The 12732-nt window shown below is 31.9% G+C and overlaps 2 protein-coding genes across 2 annotated transcripts; one reads left to right on the top strand and one right to left on the bottom strand.

The window, feature by feature from the left end:
• Positions 1-3946: 3946 nt before the first annotated feature.
• On the top strand, positions 3947-5081 carry LOC112084107 (neuromodulin). Its single transcript, XM_024153007.1, has 2 exons — positions 3947-4045; positions 4451-5081. Exons 1-2 carry the CDS (start codon positions 4031-4033, stop codon positions 4859-4861), a joined length of 426 nt encoding a protein of 141 aa, XP_024008775.1. The 5' UTR covers positions 3947-4030; the 3' UTR covers positions 4862-5081.
• A 4630-nt stretch (positions 5082-9711) lies between these two features.
• Positions 9712-10529, bottom strand: LOC18993658 (14 kDa proline-rich protein DC2.15). Its single transcript, XM_006417203.2, has one exon. It carries the CDS (start codon positions 10447-10449, stop codon positions 10030-10032), a length of 420 nt encoding a protein of 139 aa, XP_006417266.1. The 5' UTR covers positions 10450-10529; the 3' UTR covers positions 9712-10029.
• Positions 10530-12732: the final 2203 nt, after the last annotated feature.

Raw genomic sequence — 12732 nt, 5'->3', positions numbered from 1 at the left:
ATTGGTGTTCGGAAAAGACATCTGTGACGATGAAGCTTGCGCAGCAAATCCCATCACCGCAGTTGTTTCCTTCTTCGCATTAAGCTGGACAGTTTCGTTTTGCACAATCATCTGATACACCGTATCAAGGTCGGGGAGAGGAATCTGTGCACAGATTTGGGACCTCACTGCACCATGTATTGCGTCATCAAGTCCGAAAAGGAAGTCGTGAACACGAATGGTGTCACGTTCCTTTTTATGAGCAGATACGAGATCACACTCGCACTTTCCACATCCGCATGTCTTGCTTGTTAAGCATTCAGCCATGGCGTCCCAAATCTTTGTCAATCTGCCGAAGTAGTCTTCAACGGAAGAGCCCGTCTGTATGCAATTCGCAAGAGCTCCACGAAGCTGTTGGAATCGTGCTCCACTCTTGAGCGCAAACCGTCTCTTGATGTGATCCCACAGATCTTTCGCCACCTCTTTGTGAGAGATGTTGGATCGGAGCTTGGGTTCGATGGTCAGTTTGATCCAGGTAACTAACAGATGGTTGTTAGCTAACCAATCCTCGAGGTCTGGGGAATCATCTGCTGGTCTCGGGATGTTCCCATCAATGAAGGCAAACTTCTTCTGAGCACTGAGAGCAACTCGAAGATTCTGTGCCCACTCATCATAGTTTCGGCCGTTAAGAAGTGGCTGAGAGATAACCGCACCAGGATTATCGCCGGTCGTCAAGTCGTATGAGGAGATGGTCCTCCTTGTCGGGGTCGCCGCAGTTACTGCAGGTGTCGCAGGAATGATCACGTTATCACCCATCGAAGTCGGAGGTCAAATTCGAAAGAAATAACCAAATCGAAAGAGAAGAAGAACAGAGTTTTAGGGTTTCAAAGTTGTGGCTCTGATACTATGAGAAATCAAGAACAAGAGTTTGGAAATTGTTCTCCTTATTATTCACAGACCTAAAAGCCTTGTATTTATACTATTACATATGTCCATCAAGGATGAAACCAAATCTAGAGAATATGGAAATATGCCCTATTTACAAGATATACGATCATATCTAAATATACGTCTAATAGGATATACCATATATATGTTTCCGGTTTTTTCCTCTATAATATCCACATCTAATGTTTCCGAACATCCATATTCTAGTTTTTGATGAAATAAATGAATGCTTTTTAATAAACCCCTTTAAAGCTTCCTAACAATTCTATTTAGATAACGATGTGAACCTAGATGTCACGATGGTGCAACGTGACCAAATTAACATTGCTGGAGCTTCAGAATAGAGTGATGCATGTATTATTGTGTTATAAGATTGTATTGTAAATTTCTCTAACCGGTCGAATTGATCTTCGCTTTTAACTTATTCCTAAGATGTTTTTCTTTTTTCTTTCTACCCGAAATTTCCAATTTTGTAAAATCATCCCTAATGCATTATTGGTGTTTTAGTTCATTTTCGGACAAAAACATACAATAATTAGGAACAAGCGAATGGATCTTAGCCATCAATCCCTTTTTACTAGCTTTTCTGCTCGCCATCTTTACAGATTGTGAGTACGTGGCCTATGGCATGTATACACATGTGAAAAGAAAACTTTTTTCCAATAATGTTAATATTAGCCTAATATTTTCGTTGTTTATTTTCCTGGGTATTGTTTTGTTTTTAATTTAAAGTGTGATTCAAAAGAAGAAATAGATTTTAGCTATTCAAGGTTAAATAAGATAGAAAATAAAACAGCTCATGAAATCTTTATTTAAGTGTGACAAAAAGTAAAAAGGGAAAAGATTAATTCATCCTAAAATGATATCATAAAAAAATGGAGAACGATAATTGCACAACTTCCTAGGTTAGTTTCATGCATATATATATATGAAATTACTTGTTAGAAAATTGTAAATACATTGATTTGTTGGCATAACAGTAGTATTGGACTGGTGTCATGTATGTTTTGATATAAGTACATTAATTATAAGAATACTATCTGAAATTTTATTTTTTTACAAATAAAATGTTATTTAAAATAATCAAGAAATATTTTATTTTATCTTACCTTCTTTTCTGTCGAATTTTTACTTTCTAAAATTTATTTTAATAGGTTTTTAGTTACTTTTTGTTTGTCAAACTTTAAATTATCCCTTGGCGTATTTGTACGAGGAGGGTCCACATTCACGAGGATCCTACCTGGCTCACACTCACCTGGGCCCGCTTTAACTTGTAGCCACGTCGTCATTAGTCAAATATGGTACCGATTTAAACAGAGCAGTAGTACTAATTAAACACGCAATTATTCTGAATTTTTTAAATAATAAAACAATTAGACCATGATTATTCAGGTTTCTTGGACCGTTTCTTATACCCAGATAATATTATTTAATTTCATTTAAAGCTCAAAAATTAGAAAAACGTCTCTAATTTGGAGACAATAAAAAACGCTTTTCAGGTCACGAGTAAGCTGCTGAGTGGACTGAAAAAAAATAGGCTGAAATTTTCATTTTTCTGTGTTCTAAACTTTTTTGTCTGTTTCTAAATTTTGTTTTTGGGAGCCACATTTTTCAGGTTTCATGCAATAATCAACCCAAAATAAAAGATTTCTACTCACAGTTTTTAAACCTAAAATATTAATTAAATATAACTTTAGAAACCCAATTCTGTCTCTACGATAATTGCTCTTAGATTATCTGATTCAACTATATATAATATATATATATATATATATATATATTCAGAGAAAATACTTTTGACTTTTTAAGTTTTTATTGACTCTAATAGTAAATATTGCATTCTAATAATCAACTATAAACTGTTAAACATGATCAAAGTGGTGGAAAGATAATTATTATATACAGTTTAAAGGCTCACCTTCATACATACTCCATATGACGTCTTTTCAATTTAATCAAAGATGATGAATCGGTAGTCAAATTTTTTTTAAAAAATATATATATATATATATATATATATATATATCAATAAGATTTATTTTTACTGAGGAGCTTGCATATTTCCATTTTTTCCTACGGAGAATTATAAATTGTATACATTTTTATAGAAAAAGCTAAATATTCTAATATTCGTTGATAGAAAGACTAAAAGGATTAATAACCATATCCAAACATAGCTTAAAATGATGTCTTGCTGTCTCTATATTACTTCACATTCACATCAATTAGAAAAAATTAAATATCGATGCTTCTTGTTAAATGAGTACAGTTAAATTTCAATGGACAGCCTAATGCAAACCACATCGAATCGACTAAGTTAAAACATGGTAGAGCTATTAGAAAGTTAATAAATCTACAACAAAAAAAACTATAGAAACTCAATCGTCACATCTAGTGAAAGTGAAAAGAATATCATCTGACTAATCAACAGAATAAAGATGCCTGCTTACGCAGGCATTAATGCAAGTTTAACTGATGGAGTTCCTAAAAGTGTTCAACGTCAACATGAGAAGTTGTAACGTTCAATTTTTATCAGATTTCAACGTTAATAACATGAAAGGTTTGTTGTCCGCTGTAACGTTCACTGAGGTCACAGAAGAAGAAAGCAAAAACTTCTCAAAATATTATATCGCATATAACTGAATTTTTGTAAAATAGAATTCGAGTTCTTAGTTGAAAAATAGATAAATTAATTTTCAAACTTGACGAGTAATGGTTAAGTGATGATATTCGACATCTATGCAGCATGAGGTGTAAAATAGTACATAGGTTTCTTTTAAATAAAGAAAAATATGCTTCCATGTGCACTATTCATCATCATGATTCTTTAATGAAAAAAGAAATTAGAAATTATTTTAAATCTATATTTTAATTAAAAACATTATTGTAAAGCACTATTCTTTAATGACATTGTAGCCTAACAAAATAGATATTATTTTTAATTTATATTTTAATAAAAAACATTATTGTAAAGCAATTGCTTCTACTATAAATAGCTCTCCTCTTGATCAAAACTCTTCACTCACCAAAGCATCACATACACTTTTGCTTCTCTTCTTATTATCTTTAAACTAATTTTCCTCTTTAGCTTTTCCATTTCGAAATGGCCACCGTTGAGGTATAACTGTATAACTTTATAAGTACTAATTTTTAACCAATTTTTTTTCTTTTTAAATCTATATCTCTACTTAAATTTTTTTTATTATTATTAGTTAGATACGATTTACGATCGAATTATCTATATAAACAATTAGCTTGTATAGATATCTTTCTCAGTATATGGCACATATATATATGCATATGTAATAATTTGCTTTTCACGGAATTTCTGTATTGACTTTGTAACCTCGAAAAAAAAAAAACAATTAGCTTACTTACAAATAAATCATATGTCTATTAATCTATTTATCACAAGCCATACAAACAACGTCATTTTGCAGGCTAAGTGAGATGGACTACTCGCCATTTAATCTGACAAAAACGGCATACAGTGTTTATTTACGAGGTGTGTTTTTGCTAGCAGGTTGAACAAGTGGTAGCTCCAGCAACAGCTGAGAACGTTGAGGTACCCACAAAGACAGTGGAGGAGCCAGTGGTCGAGACAGAGCAGCCCGAAGAAGTCGCCGCCGTGACAGAATCTGCTCCTACTCCGGCCGCCGTAACAGAGCAAGAAGCCGAAGCACCCGTCGTAGAAACGAGCAAAGAAGTGGTTGTGGAAGAGGCAGAGAAAAAAGATGAAGAAACAGAGGAGTCGAAGGTAGAAGAGGAAGAGGAGAAGACAGATGTGACGGAAACTCCAGTGGTTGTGGAGGAGGCAAAGATAGAGGAGAAAGAGGAGGTGACAGAAACTCCGGCGGTTGTGGAGGAGGAGAAGAAGACTGAGGCAGAGGAAGTTCTTGCTGCAGCGGAAGTCGCCGTCGAGAAGGCAGCGTAAAGAGGAAGAAGCTATATATTACCTTCTTTGGTCTCATTTCGGTTTTTAATATTTTATTGTATCAAAATTTCATAACTCTTTTCTATCGTTTGTTGGGTTTTTTTATGATGAAATCGGATGTTTGTATCATTAAATGTCTTAGTGGTTGCTACATTGTAAACCTATGAACCGATGGAGAACAATATTAAAATATATCTATCATTTTATTGTAAACGTAAAACAAAGAGACCTAAGAATCTAATTAATCAATGAAATTGAATGGTTTTTATTATTTCATTGATGAGTTTATAACGTAAATTTGTTCAACTACATAATTCTTGAGTGCAAGACCTGATTATATTCTTCATTATGAAATTTGAATCAGAGACATAGAATACCAGGAACCTAATTAGGTTGTATTATAATATCTCACAGGTTGTTGACCCCAAAAATATATATATCACAAGTTTTTGACTTTTGAGATTCTTATCCTAATAACCCAGCACCGAACGATATATAACCAAATATTCATATACATCAGTTTCAACCCTTGCACCATACGGTCATATCATAGAAATCTAGGGCACTGATCATTATCAACAGCTAGTATCGAATAGTGTTCATACAACACTTGCTATAAATGGCTTTAGGCCAAAAAACGGTAACTAAATTCGAGACAATGATTCGTGTCAAAAAATAAAATAATAGTAAAAAAATAAAAATTGAGACAATGATTTCACGGTTCGGATCGCACTGAAGGTTGAAAATTTCAAACATAATTACAGTAGTAGTCGAGTTATAGCCATGGGCCGGCCTATCCATCTTTAGATCAGTCCGTTTAGAAATGGCCTGTTTTTAGTTCAATCAGTTTTCTGCATAATCTCTCATTCATTACTTGGCCCACACAAGGAGTCAAGGACCATGGGTGCCAAGCGTCATATTTGCAGACAGGTGCGAAATAACGAATCAAACCTTGTATTACAGAATGAGTTGTGTAGATGTCAATAGACTAGTAGTCACCCATGTCATATGAGCAAAAGCCCACCTTGCAACTTTCACGGGATGTCGTCATAATTTTGAATGTAATAAGAAAACGTATGTTATTATTATTGTTTTGAGGTTATATAGCGAGGGTTGAATTATATATGTGGTTATGCTATTATTGTTTTGTAACAAGGGTAGAAATTATGTTACTGTTAGATTGCTACCAGGACTGATTGCTACATGTAGTTTGTGTCCGGCATACATACTCTATTTAGCTATTTTAATTTAATGAACAAATACAAAACAATGCAAAATGTCTGAAATTTGTAAAATTAAAGGGGTCATATAACATAATGAAAAAAAAAGTTAAAAATTATTTGTCTATATAAGAAAAAAAAGGTTGATTAAACTCTAAAAAGGTTGTGGAAGCCTCTTAGTCAAGTGGTCGACTAAATGTTAATTAATGCTTCTACACTATGAGATCTGAGATTCGATTCTCAAAAGATGCGATTTCTGCAGGTTATTATGAAGGCAAGCTTATAAGGAAATTTTCAGCATGATACAAGGAAAGTCATTCGTGGTGATTCCGGGCTGCGTGAAAACTCTAGCAATTCACAGGAAAAAAACATTGACCTACCCAGCTATGTAAATCCAGATTTTACGACATTTCAAACTAAAGAAAAAATCCAGATGTATATGTTTTGGATTAATCAATATAAATTCATTTAGTAACTCATAAACTCAAACCGGTCGACCGGCTAATCCCGATCTCACGTCATTAAGTATCATTTCACAAGTCAATACCTAAAGATCCAAACCAAACCAAACCAACTAAACCAGTTTTTTAAAAAAAGATCCAAACCAGTCATTGTTGCAACATTTTTTTAACGAAAATCGTCGGAAAAAAGGTAATAAAAAAACATTTACAAAGAAAAAACAATATCCACTAGTTCTTCGTTTTGGATTTTAGCCCATGATAGTTCATGACTGAAACCCGAAAGATGGAGATTGCTTCCACTTCTTAATTAGTGGACACATAATAGTAAACTAAGAGTAAGAAGAAAACAAAGAGAGCTCACGGGCTCAATATATGCATAATGCATCCATCGAATTTATAATTGCTCCTAAGGGACCATTCAGCTCTGTGACACGCAACACACCGTGACAGATATCTATGATGACACAGATTGTAATTAAAGTTCTTTGGATTTTAATTATTTTTCTAAATATTTTTAATTAATAAATTAATTAGTTTTAGATGTTAAACATAACCAATCTCTATTAATTCCCTAGCATCTTCTGACTCCACAAGCAATAAGCATCGTATCTGTACGACTGTAACTTAACTCAGATATATAACGATGACACTGAAAAATAATAATAGTTTTTTTATATTGACCAAAAAAATAGTAGTTTTCTTTATCACCATTAACTATGATATTTGTTTTTATTACAAAGATTCAATTAACTTAATACGAATAAATCAAGATTCTGATGTCAACAAAAACAAACATATCAAGATCCTATATATAGGTTTTAAAACTTAAGAAATTGATGGTGACAGTATCTATGGTCACGGCACGAAACATTCCTCATTGATCGATTAAGACATTCACTCTATATGTATTTATTCATCTAATAAACGGCAGTTGCATACTAAAATCGGAACCTCAACGTCGCGTTTACACCCTTAAACATTCTTATCATTATTTTGATTTTTTTTGTCGGTGAGAGTTAGATCTATTAGTTGACTTAACTCTTTACAAACTAAGTACGAAACAACTCAATTCTACATGTCAATAGTTGTTTATCTTAAATAAATTACAAAAAAATATTATTATTATTATTATTAGATATCTATTCGCGCATCTAGTATTGGATAATGTTTTACGTGACTTAGAGAATATCGAATATTTAGTTGTTATTCTGAAACAAATAATAAAATACTATGAAAATTTCTCATCCGAATTGCATGTGGGTTTAGACCATACGTGATCTGGAATCTTTCAACTTTATAAAATGTAATGGTGACTGATCTCCCGAAAAGACTAAACAAAACAAAAACACACCTCTTTTGTTCTCCACTTCCTTCCTTCCTAGTCCTATGTCAATGTGACGACCAAAAGAGATCTTATCACTTACTCAAATGAGAATAGAGGAATATTAAAACTTACGCTCAATTATCTCCTTCACTAGATTCTTCATTCACGAGAAAGAGCCGTATTTTTGTACTGTTCGATCACTTAGATCTTCTATATGACCAACATATGGACAATTTTGAATATGTTCATTATTAAAGCCATCACCTTTTAGCTTCAAAATGCTGCACACGACTAAACGCGATAAATTTACTTCTTGGCATATAACCACACTAGAGCTTGTCATTTTATTCACCGTTTGTAGCTTTATTTTCATCAGACAAAAGATCACTGTTCTCAAAAGTTTCCAAGAGTTATCGAATAAATCACAGGATATATAGTTATGTATATCATTTGTAAATAGTGTATTTAATGCACTTAATGCCTTTGCATGAAGACAGTGATAATAAGGACGCAACATTTTAAAGACCGATCGAGACGTCAGGGCCACCCGACCACAGTTTGAGACAGAGTGTCTTCTAAGATATTTTCTTGTACCCGCGGCCCGATATAACTGGCCCTCTTTAAATAAGTTATAATTTCCCTAATTTTTTAAAAAAGGTATAATTAACGAGTTAATTTGTTTTAACGAGTTAATTTGATAAAGTGCAAAGTTTTTCTTGTAGTTTTAAAATTGCAATTTTTTTTCGATTAGATGCTATATAAATTCCCCCAAAGTGATAGCCTTAATTCTTTCTATTCGTTTATCATTGGAATTAAAATATATATATATATATATATATATATATATATATATTTCAATCGTTTTATTTTTTGGAAAACTGACACATGTATCCTTAGGTTTGTTATTGTCCACAATGTAGTGTGGTTTTTGGATAGAGAAGCCATTTGTTAGATAACTTTGTAATACTTTTCTTTCTTCCTTTTTTCTTTTGATAAATAAATGAAAAGTTTCTTGTAATGTAAGACCCATGCACTAAGAATAAAACTTAATCAAATGATCCATGCACTAAGAATAAAACTTATTCAAAAGATCCATGCACTAGAGATAAAACTTTTTCTGTTGAGGCTTATACATCAAAGGATCCGACATGGTATATCCGACAACTGATTATTTCTATTTTATTGTGACGAACGAATTTCATATTTCGTTATGTGCATAGGTGTAGATTATTATTTTGATGTGAATTATTTCAGATTTCAAAATAAGATTTCCATGATTTACCATTTCTTACAGTAAGTAACCCATAATTTGTTTAATTGTTGGCATTCTAATGCTTTGGTAAACAGCTTTATATTTTATATTGAATTGGTATATTAAATTAAGTATATTCTAGAATAACTTCGATGTCATTGCCACAATTTTCAGAAATGATTTCTGTTGTGAATATCTTTGCTTGAATCAAAATACAACTGGTTAAATATTCTCTAATATACTAACACGCAATTATTATTTTTTTCTAATAATTAACGATAAGATAAAGGGTAATGATAAAGTATATATAGACCATAAAAAACTCGTATTTGAGACTTCTCTTAAAAACTAAAATGAAAATAATTTTTTTTTGTTGAAATTTAAACTGATTTAATTATGATGATGAGGCTTTACAAAATGTCATTGTTTCCTATTGGTGAGTTTTCCCTGTTCTAAGTGATGACTGAGAGGATCTGACCAAAAGGATCAAACTTTTGAGAGGATTTGATACTCAAAAGGAACAAACCGAATGAATATTTTTTTGTATAGCTTGTCTACAAATGTGAACCCATAATATCACTTAAAACTGAATGCATAACATAATAAATAAATGCTTTTATTAATTCATAAAATCATAATAGAACCAATACATCAATATCCCCACCCCAATATAAGAGTAATTAACAGGAAATAATGAAACTCTGAACTTCAAGAATCTCACGGATCACACAGACAGAGACATAATATATTAGACTCCAATGAACACCATAAGAAGAAGAATAGAATAAGAACTCACAAATATAAAAAGGCACAATAAATAAGAGTACAGTATATAGAATCACCTTGCCTGTCCAAAACAAGAAGATAAATATACACATAAGTGTGTTTAAATTATATATGAATATGGTTGATTAGCACTGGAAGCCGGGAGGAACTTGTTTGCTGCAAACATTAAGGAGCAGACTTAGAGAGATTGGGAGGTTCAAGTTGATTCCAAGAACGTTAGCCTTAAGGGCGGTGCAGAGACAAACGGCTGCTTCAACATCAGCGAGTCCTTGGATGAGGCTGCAGCATGGCTCGACCGGTGGCTTGCCGAGAGTCAAGTCGAGGAGGCCGTTAAGCACATTGGCGCAGACACCGAGCTTGAGAGTGTCTTTGGGACACTTGTTCATGCCAGAGCTAGGGCTTGGGGTTGGTTTAGGTTTAGGAGTTGGTTTTGGCTTGGGAGAGGGGCAACCACCACCGCACGGAGTGCAGCTACCGCATGCGGAGATAGTTGTGAAGAAAAGGAGATTGAGAGCCAGGAAAAGGGCTATGGAGCTTGAAGCCATTTTTTGCTTAGAAGATACTGTTCACTAGCTATGTTGTGGGTGAATTGAGTGTGGAGAATATGAAGGGGATTGAGGTATGTTTTATAGTGGTTCAAGCCTTCAAGGAAAGCCCTAGAGCGTCCGTAAAATTATTATGAAAATATTTTATTATAAAATTGTGAATGATTGATTACAATTAATTATCGTGTTTTTAATGGTTGCCATTCAAAAAGAAAAAATGTACCTCAACAAAGAATTTTAAGATTTACAAAACATCAATAAAAAATATTGAAATTGCGTATTACCCATCGTTACGGGCTGGGATGGTGAAATGAAAAGACCAAGTAATTATAATACGTTAAACACATTTGTAAACGGAGTATACATAATTATTTATGCGGATGATCACAAAGTTTACAATAAACTACAAAACTCAAATTTATTTTTCAATATCCATTTTCTCCAAAAACCTCAAATTTTCATGTCAATTGATCACAGAGTTTTCTATATTCCCCATTCATTAAATTTCCATGTCAATTGATCACAAATTTTCCTATACTGTGACAATTGTCTTGAAAACGGAATCTTTGACGAATATCTTTTCTTCTCGATGGATATAGTCTAGCTTGGATTTCTGCCGTCGAACCTGACATGCTTTCCGATCTTATTCTTTTTTTTTTTGGGATAAATTCCCGATCTTATTCTTAATTCATCAATTTCAAAAACATGCTGCTGAAAATAGCGTGGCTTTTCGAATCAGGTTTTGGGCCTGGATTCGGTTTAGGATTTGATAACCGACAAGCCAAACTCCGGCATTGTCTGATTTATTTTTAGTTTTTTTTTTTCATTTTTAAGAGTTTTTTACAAAAAAATAAAAATAATTAAGAATAACTTAAATAATAAATTTAAAGCCATGCATTACTTTTAAACGGAAAATAAATAAACAGCTTCGTTATATATTTTGAAGATGCACACTAAAAAACTAATTTGAGGGTTTTTGTGTTAATATTTTTTTATTTAAAGGTTAGTTGCACAAAAAAAAATTTATTTTAAGGTTTACATTGTGAGTGAAATATTTTATAGATTTAACGGATTATTGGGTGTCATTCTAAGGTTATTTAATACAAATTTTCCTATAGATATATTATAATGCATGATTGCCATAGAAAAACCATGTGACAATGACAATGCTGGTTCTCCTCTGCCCTTCACAAACAAATGTAAAACAAGATAAGATCGATCATGAGAGTACAACGAGGCGCCTTACAGTACACATATATACCAAAGACACCTTCATCTACAGCATGATTTTTGTATATATAGATTACTTGATATCAAGTAGTCGATAAAGACTCGAGCGAAGACTAATTCAACAGTCGATTTTGTTTATTAATTTTTTATATATAACGAAGTATAAATAGAAGATACTAACAAGCAATAGATTCAACGAGATAAGCAATTACATTTAGGAAATCAAATAAACTAGAACATGCAAAACTATGAGAACTATAACAATGTAAATATTAAAATAGTCTACGATAGTTAATATTTAGTTTTGGTCAATTAAACGAGAGTTTATATTTAGTTTTGGTCAAAAAAAAAGAGAGTTAATATTTAGTATTACTCGACTCTCACTGGCAATCTAAGTGATTAGCTACAAAAGGAATAGGTCCGTTAAACTCATAAATTCTCATAACTTTAATTCTCGTTCACTACAAAAAAAACATCATAATACATCATTTATTTTATTTATTTGTATTATTTATAACTGATGTAAAAGAATTTTACATCATTTTTTTTCTGAAAGTGGTGATGCAAATACTTTATATCAGTTCATTAATAACTGATGTAAATATTTTAAATATTTACATCAATTAGAATAATTGATATTAATATATGTCAATTGTTTTAAGTGATATTAAATTTTACATCAGTTATTATAAATGATATTAATATTTGTATCAATTATAAATAATTGATGTTAAAAATGCTATTTTGGTATAAATTTTAATTTATTTTAAAAATTTATATCAAAACCCTTTTGTTTTTTTTATTAATATAAATATATTTTGTGAACTCTCATACAATAATTAACTAGAATTATTATTAAAAATATTTTTTTTATATCGAAGATTTTGGTTGAAGTTAATAAAATCATACGATTATTAACAATGATGAGTTTATTTTATAGTAGAGCAATTCTCTCCTCTCAAGTTCTCCTAACCGATGTGGGACAGATAAGTTTTGACCAAATTAAATTAAATATATTAATTGTTTAATTCAGTTCTTTGTTGGCATCACTTT

The sequence above is a fragment of the Eutrema salsugineum genome, unplaced genomic scaffold (assembly GCF_000478725.1).
Source record: "Eutrema salsugineum unplaced genomic scaffold, Eutsalg1_0 scaffold_5, whole genome shotgun sequence".
NCBI classification, from domain to species: domain Eukaryota; kingdom Viridiplantae; phylum Streptophyta; class Magnoliopsida; order Brassicales; family Brassicaceae; genus Eutrema; species Eutrema salsugineum.
The sequence above is the reverse complement of the archived record's forward strand: the minus strand, read 5'-3'. Positions and strand labels throughout refer to the sequence as shown.